Source organism: Agelaius phoeniceus, chromosome 2 (assembly GCF_051311805.1).
Source record: "Agelaius phoeniceus isolate bAgePho1 chromosome 2, bAgePho1.hap1, whole genome shotgun sequence".
Taxonomy (NCBI): Eukaryota; Metazoa; Chordata; class Aves; order Passeriformes; family Icteridae; genus Agelaius; species Agelaius phoeniceus.
Genome location: NC_135266.1, coordinates 32,707,987 through 32,721,948, shown reverse-complemented (window position 1 = coordinate 32,721,948; position 13,962 = coordinate 32,707,987). Strand labels below are relative to the sequence as shown.

The window sequence follows — 13,962 nt, the reverse complement described above, 5'->3', positions numbered from 1 at the left end:
GACAGAATGAGAGGAAGTGGCCTCAAGTTGCATTAGGGGAGGATTAGATTCTATATTAGGAAACATTTATTCACAGAAGAGAAAGTCAGGCATTGGAATCACCATCACTGGAAGAGTTCAAAATTCATGTGGATGTGGCATGTGGGGACAAGCTTCATTGGTGAACATGGTTCTGGGTTAACAGATGAACTCAGTGACCTTAGGGGACTTCTTAGCCTAAGAGATTCTATGATTCTGTCAAATAAGGATACAAATTCAGCGTACCAGAGTTTAAAGAAGAGTGTGTTACTTTGTCCCTTGGAGTCCCAGGTGTGAAAGGGAACTCTGTATGCATTGTAGAATCATATATACTCATATTTACTGTATTTGATGTTCAAATAACACAGGTTAAATCATATGGTATGATCCCTTTCTGAGTAGAAAACATTTTGTCTCCAGGCCTCAGCTGGGGAATTCAGCAGAGCTCTGTTTCAGTTTCTGGATTCAGTGCCTTCAGAAAAGCAGTGCCAGCATGCAACTGAAACACAGAAACATTAGGTAGAGCTAATCAGAAATCTTCCTTTGAAAAAAAAACATGGATAGAAGATTCATTGGATGTAGGATGTCAAATTTCTCATTTGAGAAACGCTGGCAAATGTGAAGCATAGGAAACTGATCAGAACAGGCAAGAGGTCCCATGCATTTCAAGATGTGCATCTCAGGGAAAATACATCTAACAGATCTACTTTGGACGAGGTTTTCCATGGCTTTGAGATACCACAGCCTTGAAGCAGGAAAATGTCTTATCTTCTGAATCCTGTCCACCATTTACCATGCTATACAGATATCCATGGATGCAGCAGGACTAGAGTCAAGCAAGAGTTCTTAGCATACTTTCTATGGAAGACAGTACCTGAAAGCTCTGCAACCTTGGTTCTGACCACTTCAGGGATAGTAAAGAGTGATTAACTTCCAGTCTCTCCTTTGGTGGCTGTTGAGCTTCTTGCTTTAGAGTCGGGACAGGCTCACACAGTGTACCCCAATACTGCACAGTAAGGGAGGCTCAGAGACACACAGGAAGACTACTTTGTGCAAGTTCAATGACATTATTGGTTTTGTGGTTTTGCTGAGGCTTCAGTCTTCCATGAAGTGTAATTCCATTCAGAAAGAGAAGGTTTCTAATTCTGGAAAATTTTTCCAATCTCATGTGTTTTGGGGCTGAGCGACATTTTTAAAGAAAGGGAGAATGCCAAAAGCAGGCAGCCCACTTTGCACTTATCACCACTGTTTCATGACTGTCAAATGTAAGCTGTGCTGGAAAGGAGATTGAAAAATGTTCAAATATAAAACTGGAAGAAGGCATTATTATTAGTTTATTTCTGACTACTATTTTGGGTTGCTCTGTTGCTGTTTTGTTTTAGTAATTGAATTTGCTTGTTTATGAACCATGTGCATGAACTCCCTGCCACTGATTAAGAATACTAGCTGAGGGCGCTAGGAAAACAAAACAAACAAATCAAAAAACTAAACTGAGCCAAATAAAAAAATAAACATTATTCAATTTATTGTCCACATCAGATGCTCTAACTTGTGGGTGTAGTGACTTAGTGCTTAGTGGTGTATCAGGTCCAGCCACAGTCAGGAGGAGCTGGTGGTGTGGTGGAAATCCCTTGTGTTGGGAGGCAGCACTAGCAGAGAAGGGGCAGCTCAACACATTGCCTGGTGCTCAGGCCCTGAGTTCAAGCTTTTCTTTTATGGTTCCCAAGACTGGAAGTGCTGCTGAGACAGTGTCTTTCAGGCAAAGGGAACAAGAGAAGGCAGTGAGAAAATTGCATGTTATTTCCACCCAGAAGTGTATTAGCCCATGAAAACCAGCATGATACTACTATTGTAGTCTATTTTTTACACATCAGAGAACTGAAATCTGGAGTGCAAGCTAGCAGGCTTGGTTAGAAACACTCCTCTTATAGTAGCAAAAGGGCTTTTCTTGCTTTTCCTATTGGACTGTAGAGCAACAGAGGTTTTTATTAAAAAAAATGTTCTAGACAACAAAATGCACAGATGTGGGTATGTTGGTGTTGTATTTGATAACTGCTTTGCAAAGCAGTAACTTCATGCTCAGTAAATCTTCTTCATAATGAAAGCATTTGCATTGTCAGAGGTTATGGGTTTGAAAAGCCAAAATTGGCACAGCCACCCCCATTTTGGTGCTGCTGCTCTGGATGTGCCAGGCCTTTGGGTACTTCTCTCTGAGTTATTCCTGATATGCTACCACTCAGGCTTGCTGTGTTGAGGAGGGCTCCACCAGCTGCTGCTGCTGAGCTGTCTCTTGGCTTCAGTGCTCCCATTATGGCTTGCTGTCCAGCTCTGTCCATGTGTTGAATCCAGTGAGCCAAATAGCTCCAGGTGTAAGGGAAAGAAGAGCTCTTGCAGCATGGAATTGGCACAGCCAGTGTCCTCAGGTTGCAGAGGTGACAAAGAAAAGCAGTGGGGAGAGAAAAACTCTGCTCTCTATTTTCCTGTGCAGCACTGCTGAAGGTGGCATTATGGCTGAAGCACGTCTGACTAAATTGAATCTCTGGAAAAGGTTTCAGCAGATTCAGAGCTGGTGATGAGATGAAACCTGAGTGATCCTTTCTGAGTGACTCATCTGTGGATCAGCAGCTGACTACAGAGGAAATTTCACACTTAGCTGTCTCTTCTTTTGACTGCTTTTGCATCACATTTTATTTCAGATAATGCACTGTAAATAGTATTCCTCACTGAATTGTTCCAGCCTATAGCAGTACACCATAGTTACTGAGACAAACACAGGATGCTGGGGTTTTTTTTGTGTGTTTAACCAATTTTCATACACATACTCGTTTGGGATTGAAAACTCTCTTTTGAAAGCCTTGATGCTCTGCTTCATATATGAAGGCAAGCTCTAGGATCAAGGAAGAAATTAATTTTTATTTTTCATTAAATATTTCTTCTGACATGGTATTGATGCTTGAATTAAAGTCCTCTGATTGTAGAAAAACGGTCAGAAAAGAAAAGGAAAATGTTTCCTTTGAAAATTGATTGCCATTGTTATGAATCAATTCCATTTATCCTGTTTGTGTTGGCAGATTGAGGCTTCATTTTTATCTCTCAAAGCTTTCAGTTTTGCTACATAAGTTGTTAATTTTAAATAGGGCTCAGATAAAGCCTAATTTATGACTAAATCAGCGTGAGAGAGCTTTAAGGAAATCTTGTTGTCACTTGTGGTTCACTCTTGTGGTGGAGGCTACTTGTATAATCAGATGATGAGCATGTGTTTTGGGCATTGCTCCTTCTGGGCCAATCCTTCTGGACCTTCTGAGCTTGTGTGATATGTGCTAAAGTCCCCTGCTGAACACATTGCTTTTTGGTTCAAACTGTGGCAATTTATGTTTTCAGTTTGGTGGGACCAAAAGTTCAGCCCCAGAGTGTCAATCAGGAGGGTAATTACCACACAAGCTCATTCAAGCTTCAAACCCTCAATGGCTGTCAGACATGTGGGAAGAGCTTCCTCTGACAAGAATAATGCAATAACCCTTTGTAAAAAGGCCCTTCTCATCAGGCAGTGTCTACATATATTTTTAGCTCTGGAGATTCCTGGCTCCAACCCCCGCTGTTGGCCAAGGCAGCTGCTTCCCACCAGGCATTGCTGAGAATAGAGGCTCAGGCCACTTACATCTACTTAGCAGTTTTGTTAATTGTAGCAGCCCTTCTCATAAGTGGGGTTTTATTGTGAAGATTAATATCTTGACTTCTGTGGAAGAATTATCGCTCAGTTTAAATTGGAAAGTACGAGAATAGCAAAACTGGCAGTATTCTCCTGTGTATCTTCATCTTTCCTGGATACTTTTTTCAGTGCTTTTTTTAACAGTGGGAGATTTTTATATCACCACTGTGATGAGTAGGTACCAAATTTTGACATATATCTGTCAAGGGTGATAAGCACAGTTCTTGTGGGAAGAACACTCATCCTGTAGCTCATGGTGGGGACATTCACTGTGCACTGAGACTCATACATGTACAAGTTTTATTTTACAACCATTTTGCACAAGTATGCATTGTGCAAATCCTGAGATGGTAAGAAGGATAGAAGGATGTGCATAGGACATCTTAGAGGCTGTAATAATCCAGACAATGTGAAATACAGGGCAAAGGAGGACTATGCATTTGTTTCATTTTCTTCCTCCATTGAAATATATCAAGGCTAATTGTAAAACTTCATTATTACTTGACAGACAGTGAAAATAATATGGAAGTTCCTAATTAGTTTGCTTCTTCATGCTTTCCCTGTTTTTCAAGGTCTTTCCATCTTCCCAGTTCTGCTGGTTATCCTGGGTTCATCTACTAAGCTAATATAACATAATTACCTCTTCCATTTTTTGATGCTTATTAATTAATATAAACATATTTAAATGGCAGTGAGAGAAGTATCAATTTTTAGACTCAGGGAGAACACTCAACACTGTAGTTTTTGTTTTGCCTGCAGTTTAAAATTTTTAAATATCCAAGGCATAATGTGGTCGATGTATTTAGCTTTAAGTACAGATAAAACTTTAAGCTTGATTGCATGTTTTTCTACATTTTGGAAAGCCATTTGTGCATAAGTAAAGAAGGTAGACATAAGAAAAGGCAGACACTGATCTCTGTGGTGACCAGTGACAGGACTCAAAGGAACGGCCTGAAGTTGTGTCAGAGCAGGTTCAGGCTGGATATTAGAAAAAGGTTCTTCTCCCAGAGGGTGTTTGGGCACTGGAACAGCTCTACAGGGCAGTGGTCACAGCACCAAGCCTGACAGAGTTCAAGGAATGTTTGGACAACACTCTCAGGCACATGGTGTGACTCTTGGGGACGGTTCTTTGCAGGGTCAGGAGTCAGACCAGATGATCCTTGTGGGTCTCTTCCAACTCAGAATATTCTGTGATTCTGTATGTACTTAAATACTAATTTTGATGTAAAATAATGCAAGACTAACTAAAGAGACAGAGCTTTTCATTATGTTATTTAAACCCCCTATTTGCATTTATATTGCTTCACATGATGGGAAGTGTTTACATGGTATTTGAAAATTTGGGATTGATGAAAAAGTAAACATACCTATGGGGTTTGAACAAAATGCTTCCTATTTTTGAGCAAAATGCTTCCTCTGAAAGACTTACGAGGAAAAAGAGATTTCATTGTAACATACTCTTTAAAATTTATGGAATATTAAACAGAAAACTAAATGAACTTGAAACAATTCAGACTCTACCTAAAAATAAATCAAGGCTTATGGTAGTTTTCTGGCCCTAGTAAGGTGCTTTCAAACTGGCTTTAAAGTTGATGTTTTTAAAAAATATTGGAGAAAGGTATTTAATAGCAGCTATTATATTTTGTTTTTAAACTAGAATAGCTAACAGCTAAATGAGCCTGGATGCTAGGCAGAATTAAGAAGTAGATTTAGGACTTCCCAGATGTAACAGGGCACTGGAGTTTTGGACCTGGAACATATAATCCAAGTTGAGCCCACTGGTGACATGGTGTTACTCCAAGAGCAAGGAATAGGTTCTTTGTGAACGTTGTCTTAATTCTCCTCCTTCTGGCTTCAGTTAGGTGAGTCACAGTCATTTTTGGGTAATGACATTAGGCTGCTGGAGTATTTGAACTTTTCACTTGTTCTGTAATATGCATAGTTCAGAAATGGTAAACCTTCAAAGGTGAATTTGCTTCTCAAAATGCACTTATGTGAGATTCAGTCACTTCACCCTGGTGCAGGAGATGTAGTTACTCAGAGGTGGGAGGGGTGGAGTTTGATAAAAATTTATTCTGAAATAAGAGCACTGGTTTTGCATATTTGTATCCATGCTGATTCAGCAGAGAATTAATTAATGATTTGGTACTCCTCCCCAACACAACCCTTGCTTGTGTTGGGGAGGAGATGTGAGAATCAAACATGGAGACCATAGCGGAGAAGCAGGAAGGAATGGCTTCAGTGGAGCCAAAGTGGGAGAAAGAAGGCTGCAGATAGAATGGAAGCACAGGGCTGGCAGAGAAGTGACAAAAGGGAAATACTTTGGTCAAAGAAGGATGGTAAAAATTGAGGGGAAATTGGCCGAATCCACAGTGTTCTCTCTGATTTATAACAGCATTTGAGAGTAAAGCCTGATATTAGCATTTTGGGGAGAATTTCCAGTGCACAGAGTGACATTTTTGAGCAAGGTATTGTATTCTAAGGCTCATACAGAGTAAAACTAAATTTTATCAAAGACATTAGCCTTGTTTGTCATTCATAGCAGTAACTGCCTGTAATCCAGTGAGCTACTTTTCTTAATCTATACCTGGGGTAACATTTTCCCTGGAGCCACTGAGCAACACTCGTGTTCACTCATGAAGGATTTTGCCTTCCCTGTATATTCAGGCAAGCATGAGGCAACTTGCACAGGTTACCCTGCCATTATTGGTTAGCTTCTTTATTTGTTGAGAGAGCTTGTGTACCTTTGTCAAAGTAATTTAAATCATTGCTTAAATGATTCCAAAGTCATGCTTATGTGCAAATACTTTCTAACATGCTGCATGCATTAAGTATTCATACTTTAGGACATCACCTTAAGATTGTCACAAAGTATTAGCTCTAATGTTGTCAACAGCTTAGGTGGTTTATTCAAAACCTCTGAAGGAATCAATTTGAGAGAATAAATCTCAAGCGTATCTGTGGACCAGAGGCTGATTTAGCTTCTGCAGACCCCTTTTTCTCTCCATCTGCTCCTTCCTCTTATTTGACATGCAAGCCTGTTACTCCATTAGCAAAGAGATGGATTTCTAAAGTATGTTTCCAAATAGGTTTCATTTGACATTTTGAGAAAAATGTATACTATTATGCAGCTTCATAGGACATACTGGTATCTTTAGAAAAAGAATTTACACAAAAATTGCAACTTTCTTGACCACCTCACTGGTTTGATACAGATGAATCTAGATGCAGTGACAGTGAAACGTTGCCACATCAAAGGCAGGAGCCATGTTAAGGTGGCATGTGAAGTTGGCAGATAAGGTGAAGAAGGCTGTGGAAGAAGGTGAAGAAGGTGCATTCAGGCTTCTCCTGATCAAGGAATTAATTTTATTCCTATTATTTCCTTTTAGGAATAAAATTAATTCCTTGATGAGGAGAAGCCTGAATGCATAGGTGTACCCTCCATAATACAGGCTTTCAACTGACAGTTCACACCAGTCAAGGTTCAGTGTAGAAGGACAAAGTACCCAGGATGGGCTGATGTCTCTGTCTATGTAGGTGGCAGACAGAATCAGGAGAGATCATGAAGTCCTGAGGGAAAGAGGAGTTGACGTTTGTGTTGGTAGAAGGAAAAGGAATAGAGATCTGCAAGGGCTCTAGGGGTGAAGCCCACCAAAATGATCTCTGCTATGACATTTTTATAAGCTGAAGGATGTTTCTCAAAGCCTGGGAGGAGATGGGAAAGATGACATTTGATGCCATGGGGGTCCAGATGAGAGATTTAGTTTTAAGCTTCACAAGGAAAAAACAGGTTGTTGAGATATCTTATGCATTGCACAAAAAATACCCTGATCATAATTTGTATTCTTAGTGGAAAAAAAAAAGCAACAGAAGAAACTGAAATCAGTTTTTTCAGAGACCACCATAAGTAGTGATGATATCCATGACTGTATTTTACACTTATGTTTATTCCCTGGTTACAGACACTGCTCAACAGCATGAACTCCTTTTTACAAACCTTGAGATCTTACTTTTGTACCCAAAGGGTTTCTGCAATGGAGAAAATAAATTCTTCTTAATCACCACTGAGGCTTCTCCATGCCATTATTTTTGTTCATGTTGTTTATTTTTATTTATAGGCACTCATCAGCATAATGTGCCATTGCCTACAGCAGCAAGATTTGTTAGATACCTTAAATTTTTTTTCCTACTTGCCTGTATATCATTTGTAACATTTTACATTCTTTTTTTTCCATTTGCAAGCACCTTGGCAAAGCATTACTGATGTACTATCATAATTGTCTTCCCTGAGAAGAGATAAGCTGAAGCATCAATAATTGATGAAAGAAATATCAATTTCACAAAATTTCAATAAGAATGAAAGAAGTTAAAAGCAGATGGACAGACACATAGCTGCGCACACTTTTAATCCATCACACAGCTTGCAAAGGACATGGTATGAGATGACTGTGCAAACTTCAGAAGGCTGTGACAATAGCCTGTTTTTACAATCACTTTTAAACTGATGCTTCTAGAATGAAATGTTCAACTGCTACACAGTTCAAACAGCTAGATCATGTGGCAGGTTAGAAAAATGTATTAATTGTGCGATGAATTATGGATGAATAAATTGCATATGTAAAACTGGAAATTATCCTCTATTCCATGATTCACTATCTATTTCTGACATGGAGAAATAAATTCTCTTGAACAGAGTCACACGTGTGTTAATGGTCTGAAAATACCCAGCACATGGCATTTTTTTTTACCTACAGCCATCATTTTCCTTGCCCAAAACTGGCAGAAAATATGGAGCTGATCCCTGCATTACCTGTATTGACTGCTCATCCTTCAGCCTGTAGGGCCTGGGGCATGGGGGTTGTGCTGCCCACCAATGAAACTATCAAATACTGATTAAGACACCATTCCTTGGAACTTCTCCTCAGTGCCACTCATGGAAACTCTTAAGGTTTCTGGACTGCTGGAGCCATATGCAACTCTGTGCTGCTCCTCTTTTGCCACTCAGGAGACTGGAGAATCTGGCTCAGATTTTAAGAGGCTAAATGATCAGGACCTTTTCTTTATTACTCAAAATGGCATCACACTGCTCTGTACTTGGAAATTTATATGGGGTTATTTTGATTTTTGTGTGGAGCTCTCTGTGATATGCCTGACCAGGGATCTAGTTTTTTGTCTATCAGGCTGATGCCTAGTCCTTGACTGGGTATGGGTTACTGCTAACATAAACATTGACCTTGCTGTAGTTGTAGTTGCTATTAAATTAAGCAAAGTATTATTAATACTAAACCAAGATATCTACATAGAAATCACTGTCAAGTTTCTCTCACCAAGACTTTGACTTTGTTAGCATGATAAATATACTTTGTGCTAAACGCTGGTCACTGCCTCTGGAATAGGGTGGTGAAAGGGAAGAGTCCCTCCTACTTCCTCAATTCATTCACTTTTTTAATATGCCTTAAGTTCATTGGTTTTTAAGATCAATCACGCAGGCAGAAAATCCCTGCAGTTAAAAACTGCCATGATTGGAAAACTGCAAATGACTTTGGAAGGAAAACTTCAGGAGATAAGTTGTAAATAAGCTCCGTGATTGTAAAATACAGAGTTCAGCACATCTGAACTGTTCTTGTGATTTTAGCAAACTTCACAGGCACTTTTTAAAATCTTATTTTAGATCACAGTTAGGAAAAAAAGAATCTAGCCAGTTTAATTTAATTTCCTACTGTAGCAGAGAGAGGATCCATCCCTCATTCTCTCACTCTATTGCCAGCAATGCAGAGGTTTCACTGAACTGCACCATCCTTTAAAATGTGGCTGGTTCAGAGGGAGAAGAAAACAGTGGAGTTTGCTAAGTATGGTTTTGTACTGGATGTTTGGTAGTATGATGATAACCCTGTTTGTAAGTATTCAAGTACTTGCCTAATTTTAGGCAGCTGAATAGTCCCATTTCTTTTTTAAGATTATCACATGCTTAAAAATAATTACATTATTTTTCTAGATATGTATGGGTTTGGATATTTACATACACCCACATTCTGCTCATCGATGTCAAGTCTTTTGAAAGACTTTATGTTTCTATTTTTTCCCCCTAGGTGGACACCCATGGAAACATTCTGCTGACATCGCTTGAAATTCACAACGAGGTGGCAAGCAACGAGGTCACCACCAGCGTTACAGAAGCCCGAAATTCAACCATATCCTTTGACAACTCAGGAATCCAGTACAGAAAGCAAAGCTCACATCGTGAAAGCTTTGGAAGGCGTCCATCAGAAAGAACAGGCTCCCATAGCAAGAGGGGCCATTTACGAAGAAGGTCTTCGCAACTGAAAATAAAAATCCCCGATCTAACAGATGTGAATGCCATCGACAGATGGTCAAGAATGGTGTTTCCATTCACATTTTCTCTTTTCAATTTAATTTACTGGCTATACTATGTTAACTGAGTGACTTAGTTTTTTTAAAGGACTTCAACTATAACAAGTGAAGTACTACTTGCCTGCAGAGTTTATATATATATTTATATATATATTTATATATAAAAAAAATATATATATGAACTTTTACTATGTAGACCATACTCATGTATGTGTGAATACATGTAGCAAAGAACCGTGTGTACTTTAAAGCACATACTGCAAAGCAAAAATGTATGCACACACACATGAACACATACATTCTGAGGTTATGGACACTTTAACATAGAATGCACTTCACAGGAACTTTTTAAATTGAAAGGCAGGTGTCATCAAAGAAGCAAGCCTTGAGAAAGTAAGTGTTGTAAATTATCACTACAAAACTTTGATTGTCATAGAAATTTTTGAACAGCTGTAATCATGTATAAAGTCAGTGTTTAGTAACATCCTTTGTAAATGCTGCCATACACACGAATCATAAAGCAGTAAAGTTACACTGGTAAGTTTAAAGTAAGTATTTATATTGCAGATCCATCAACTACCATTTCATCAAGCCAAATTTATTTTTCTTTGATAAAATTTTTTGGGTTTATATATGTCATATTTTCCCAGTCCAGGATGGACATAGTTTTTAATGATCTCTTGCTTTCTCTTCTGCAGTAAGTGAGGTGATCATGGGAGTGTTGTAGGTCTTTGGAGACATATACAGGTTTATAATATTTCAAACAAACATTTTAAGTGTCCATCAACAGTGACATGAATCTTTTGTAAGTACTGTAAATGTACAGCACATTTTCCTTCCCTTGGACTGATTCCAGCTGCCATGTCATTTTGAAAAAGAACAGCACATTTCTAGTATAATTTAGCTGAGAATTCAACTACTGTCAATGTGCTCTACATCTGCTGTAGATTTAAAGATTGTTATTCCAGTGAAAGCATAGAAGATGTCTCAGGTTATTTGTTACTTCAACATGAAATCACCTAGCTGTAGCCTTTTTTAAACATGCATTCATATTATTTAACATTCTTATAACATTGTATGTTAATGTAAAATATATTTGCATAATATGCATATAAGTATATTTTCTCAATATTTTTCTTTCCTGTGCTTGCTATCGTGACCGCATGTTATGTCATATTTTTGTTTCTGTGATGTTATAACTTTTTATTCTCTAGAGTTGAGCAAATAGAGCACTTCTGATACTTTGATTCAGTAATGGAGCATTTTCATATTTTATTTATATACTGAAAGTATACGCCTACACTTACCAAGGTAGTGTGCTGCCATCACAGATCACAAGAGTATGTTTTGTTTCAGCATTAACTGTGTTCTAACATACCCTTCATGCAAATGTGACCATTTTAGTTTTGATCCCAGTTTGTTCCCTCACTGGGATTCCAACTTTTTTCAGTCTAGTAAATTGTAGTCATCGAGGTATGCCAATTTCAGATCTGTAAACCTAATTTGTTATTTAGCAGAACTAAATCTTTCTAAAGAAAAGAAGATATATTTTTTGTAAACAGTGTTTCTATCATGTACATTCTCAAATAACAACAAATACAGTAGCTTAAATAGATCTAAAATAAATAGAATTCAGGCTTAGCCCTGACAGTTCTCTGCATGCTAAATTCCTGTGGATATCAATGGGATTTTTTGACAGAGAGCTTTGAATGCTAGCTGGAGAGTTCTATGGGCAAAAATAAGTGTGGATATGCATCTAGAAAAACCACCAACTATGAATGGAAGTGAAAAGGCCACCCTGGCTCAGTAACAGCCGCCCCCTGTTCTCGCTAGGACTTGATTTACCTGTGAGTAGAGCAGCGATACACGGCCCATTACTGTTCCCACCCCTATTTGCAGCTGAACTGCAAAACTGCTCTGGACCAAAATTTCACCGTAGATGAGCCTGGTGTGCAAAGGTGTTTCGGTTCCATCCCCAAGGCTGCTCCCTGAGCATGGGTGGGCTGGCACGGTTGCCTTGCGGCGTCGCTGCAGTGCGATCCCCAGCCGGGAGCGTTCACCGGAGCCCCGGCTGCTGCCGTGGGCAGGATCCGCGCCGCAGTCCCGCTGCAGCCTTGGCAAGGGTGCAAAGTGGCTGAAGCTGCAGTTTTTAAGCACTGTGTCTGCAGACAACTACACAGCATGAAGAGCCTCAAAGGAACCCGTATAGCTGGAGCAGAAAAACTTGGTGTTTAAAAGCTCCTCAGTATTAAGTCCCATTGGTAAAGCGCAATTGTGAGCTCTCGAATATCTCTCCAGACTGTGAAGGGATTATAGAGTACATTGTCACCTTTATAATCAAAGTGACTAACAATTAGCACCCTCCCAAAATACATATTATATAGAATTGTTGAAAATCTCTTCTAAGTTTTTATCTTAATAGCAAAATATGTTTAAATAAAACTATCTGATTTTAATAAAAATCATAAATGGTAGGCTTTGCTTTAGAAAAATTTCCCTACTGAAATTATCCCCAAGCAAGTCTTCTTGTAAGTGCCCTAAAAGAACTACCCTAAGAAGTCGGATTTGAGAATGGTCCTGCCCTCATGATTGAACCACAGCACTCCCTTTTGTTCAAGCCCCACCTCCTAGGAATCACATGGCCAGGCAGAAACCTTCAATAAGAAGTGACTTTTTAGTTGTGCTAGAAATGTGTATTCCAAATCCCACTGAAATCAACTCTTCAGTGGCTTCAACCGGAATTTCCAAGAAGGCAGAAAATGACTCTCTGTACAGAGCAAAGAGGCAGTGTGGATTTTTCAGGGCCCTGCATGTGCAAGAGGCTGAGTCTCTGAAGACTCTCCCCCTCTCTTACCCTTTGCACTACTGGAGGGCAGCACGTTACTGCAGCCCCCTTCAGGGAAGTGTGCTCCCCATCTTGCCTGTCCTTGCAAAAATAGGCAGTTGCACATTTCAGCTTTTTCAAAAGACTTCACATTCATTGGTTTAGTCACAAACAGCTTTAACCTTGAACAGATCCAAGTCTTGGTTTGACTTGAAAAAAGCCAGGAAAACTTGCTTAAGGTTAGTACTTCATCATCTTACACACACATTTTTTGTGCCTTTTTTTGCCAATTCTGTTCCTACAGTCCCAGCAAGACTTCTTACACACAAAAACACACATACAACCATGTGTTAAGAGCAGTGTTTGCCTTGACCTCCCATTTTCTGGCTCTTGACCCTGTGCACTAGCTGCAGTATATTATTTTAACCATAGATTGCTTTAAGACTAAAAACAGCAATTTCAATTAAATCACACCAGAGTATTGTATTTCATAGCTAATTAACTCCTTTGTAACTCAACACTACTATAAATAACATTTACACATAATTTGTTTGTAAAAGGCATTTTAAAAAAGGAAAACTGGAACTATCTTCTGTTATAGCCCAAAGGGTCAATAAACAGTAGGAATATTGTGGTGGTTTAACTCCAAGTTGATTTCATCCCATTGTAAAGATAAACTAAAACCCAGTTCTTTTTGCTTAAGGCACAGCTATGTATTTTTGGTATTCTTCTGCAGTGAAAAAAAAGAATAGTAAAATGGAATGATGAAGAGATGCTTTATGAAAATATTGATGAATGAATATTAATTTATTAAAAAGGATTTAAAAATTATTTGATTGGGGTTTTTTTTCTGGGAATGGAGGGAGTGTGATGACTGTTTAGCCAAATTTAATCTTAAATAGTATGTAATGATTAGTCTTACACATTTTATAGAAAAAGACCAAATATGGAAGCGTTTTCTAAACAACATACAAATAGAAGATGAGACTCTGGAGCATTGAACGATATTTCCTATTGCTTTATATAGTAGATAAAGGAA

At 38.8% G+C, this 13,962-nt stretch overlaps 1 protein-coding gene across 1 annotated transcript in view; it reads left to right on the top strand.

The window, feature by feature from the left end:
• Positions 1-13,754, top strand: part of GABRB3 (gamma-aminobutyric acid type A receptor subunit beta3) — a 115,772-nt gene extending 102,018 nt beyond the window's left edge. The window contains exon 9 of the mRNA XM_054654465.2: positions 9,817-13,754. Coding sequence (XP_054510440.1) covers positions 9,817-10,167 — 351 coding nt within the window. The 3' untranslated portion in view covers positions 10,168-13,754. The remainder of the gene's footprint in view (positions 1-9,816) is intronic.
• Positions 13,755-13,962: the final 208 nt, after the last annotated feature.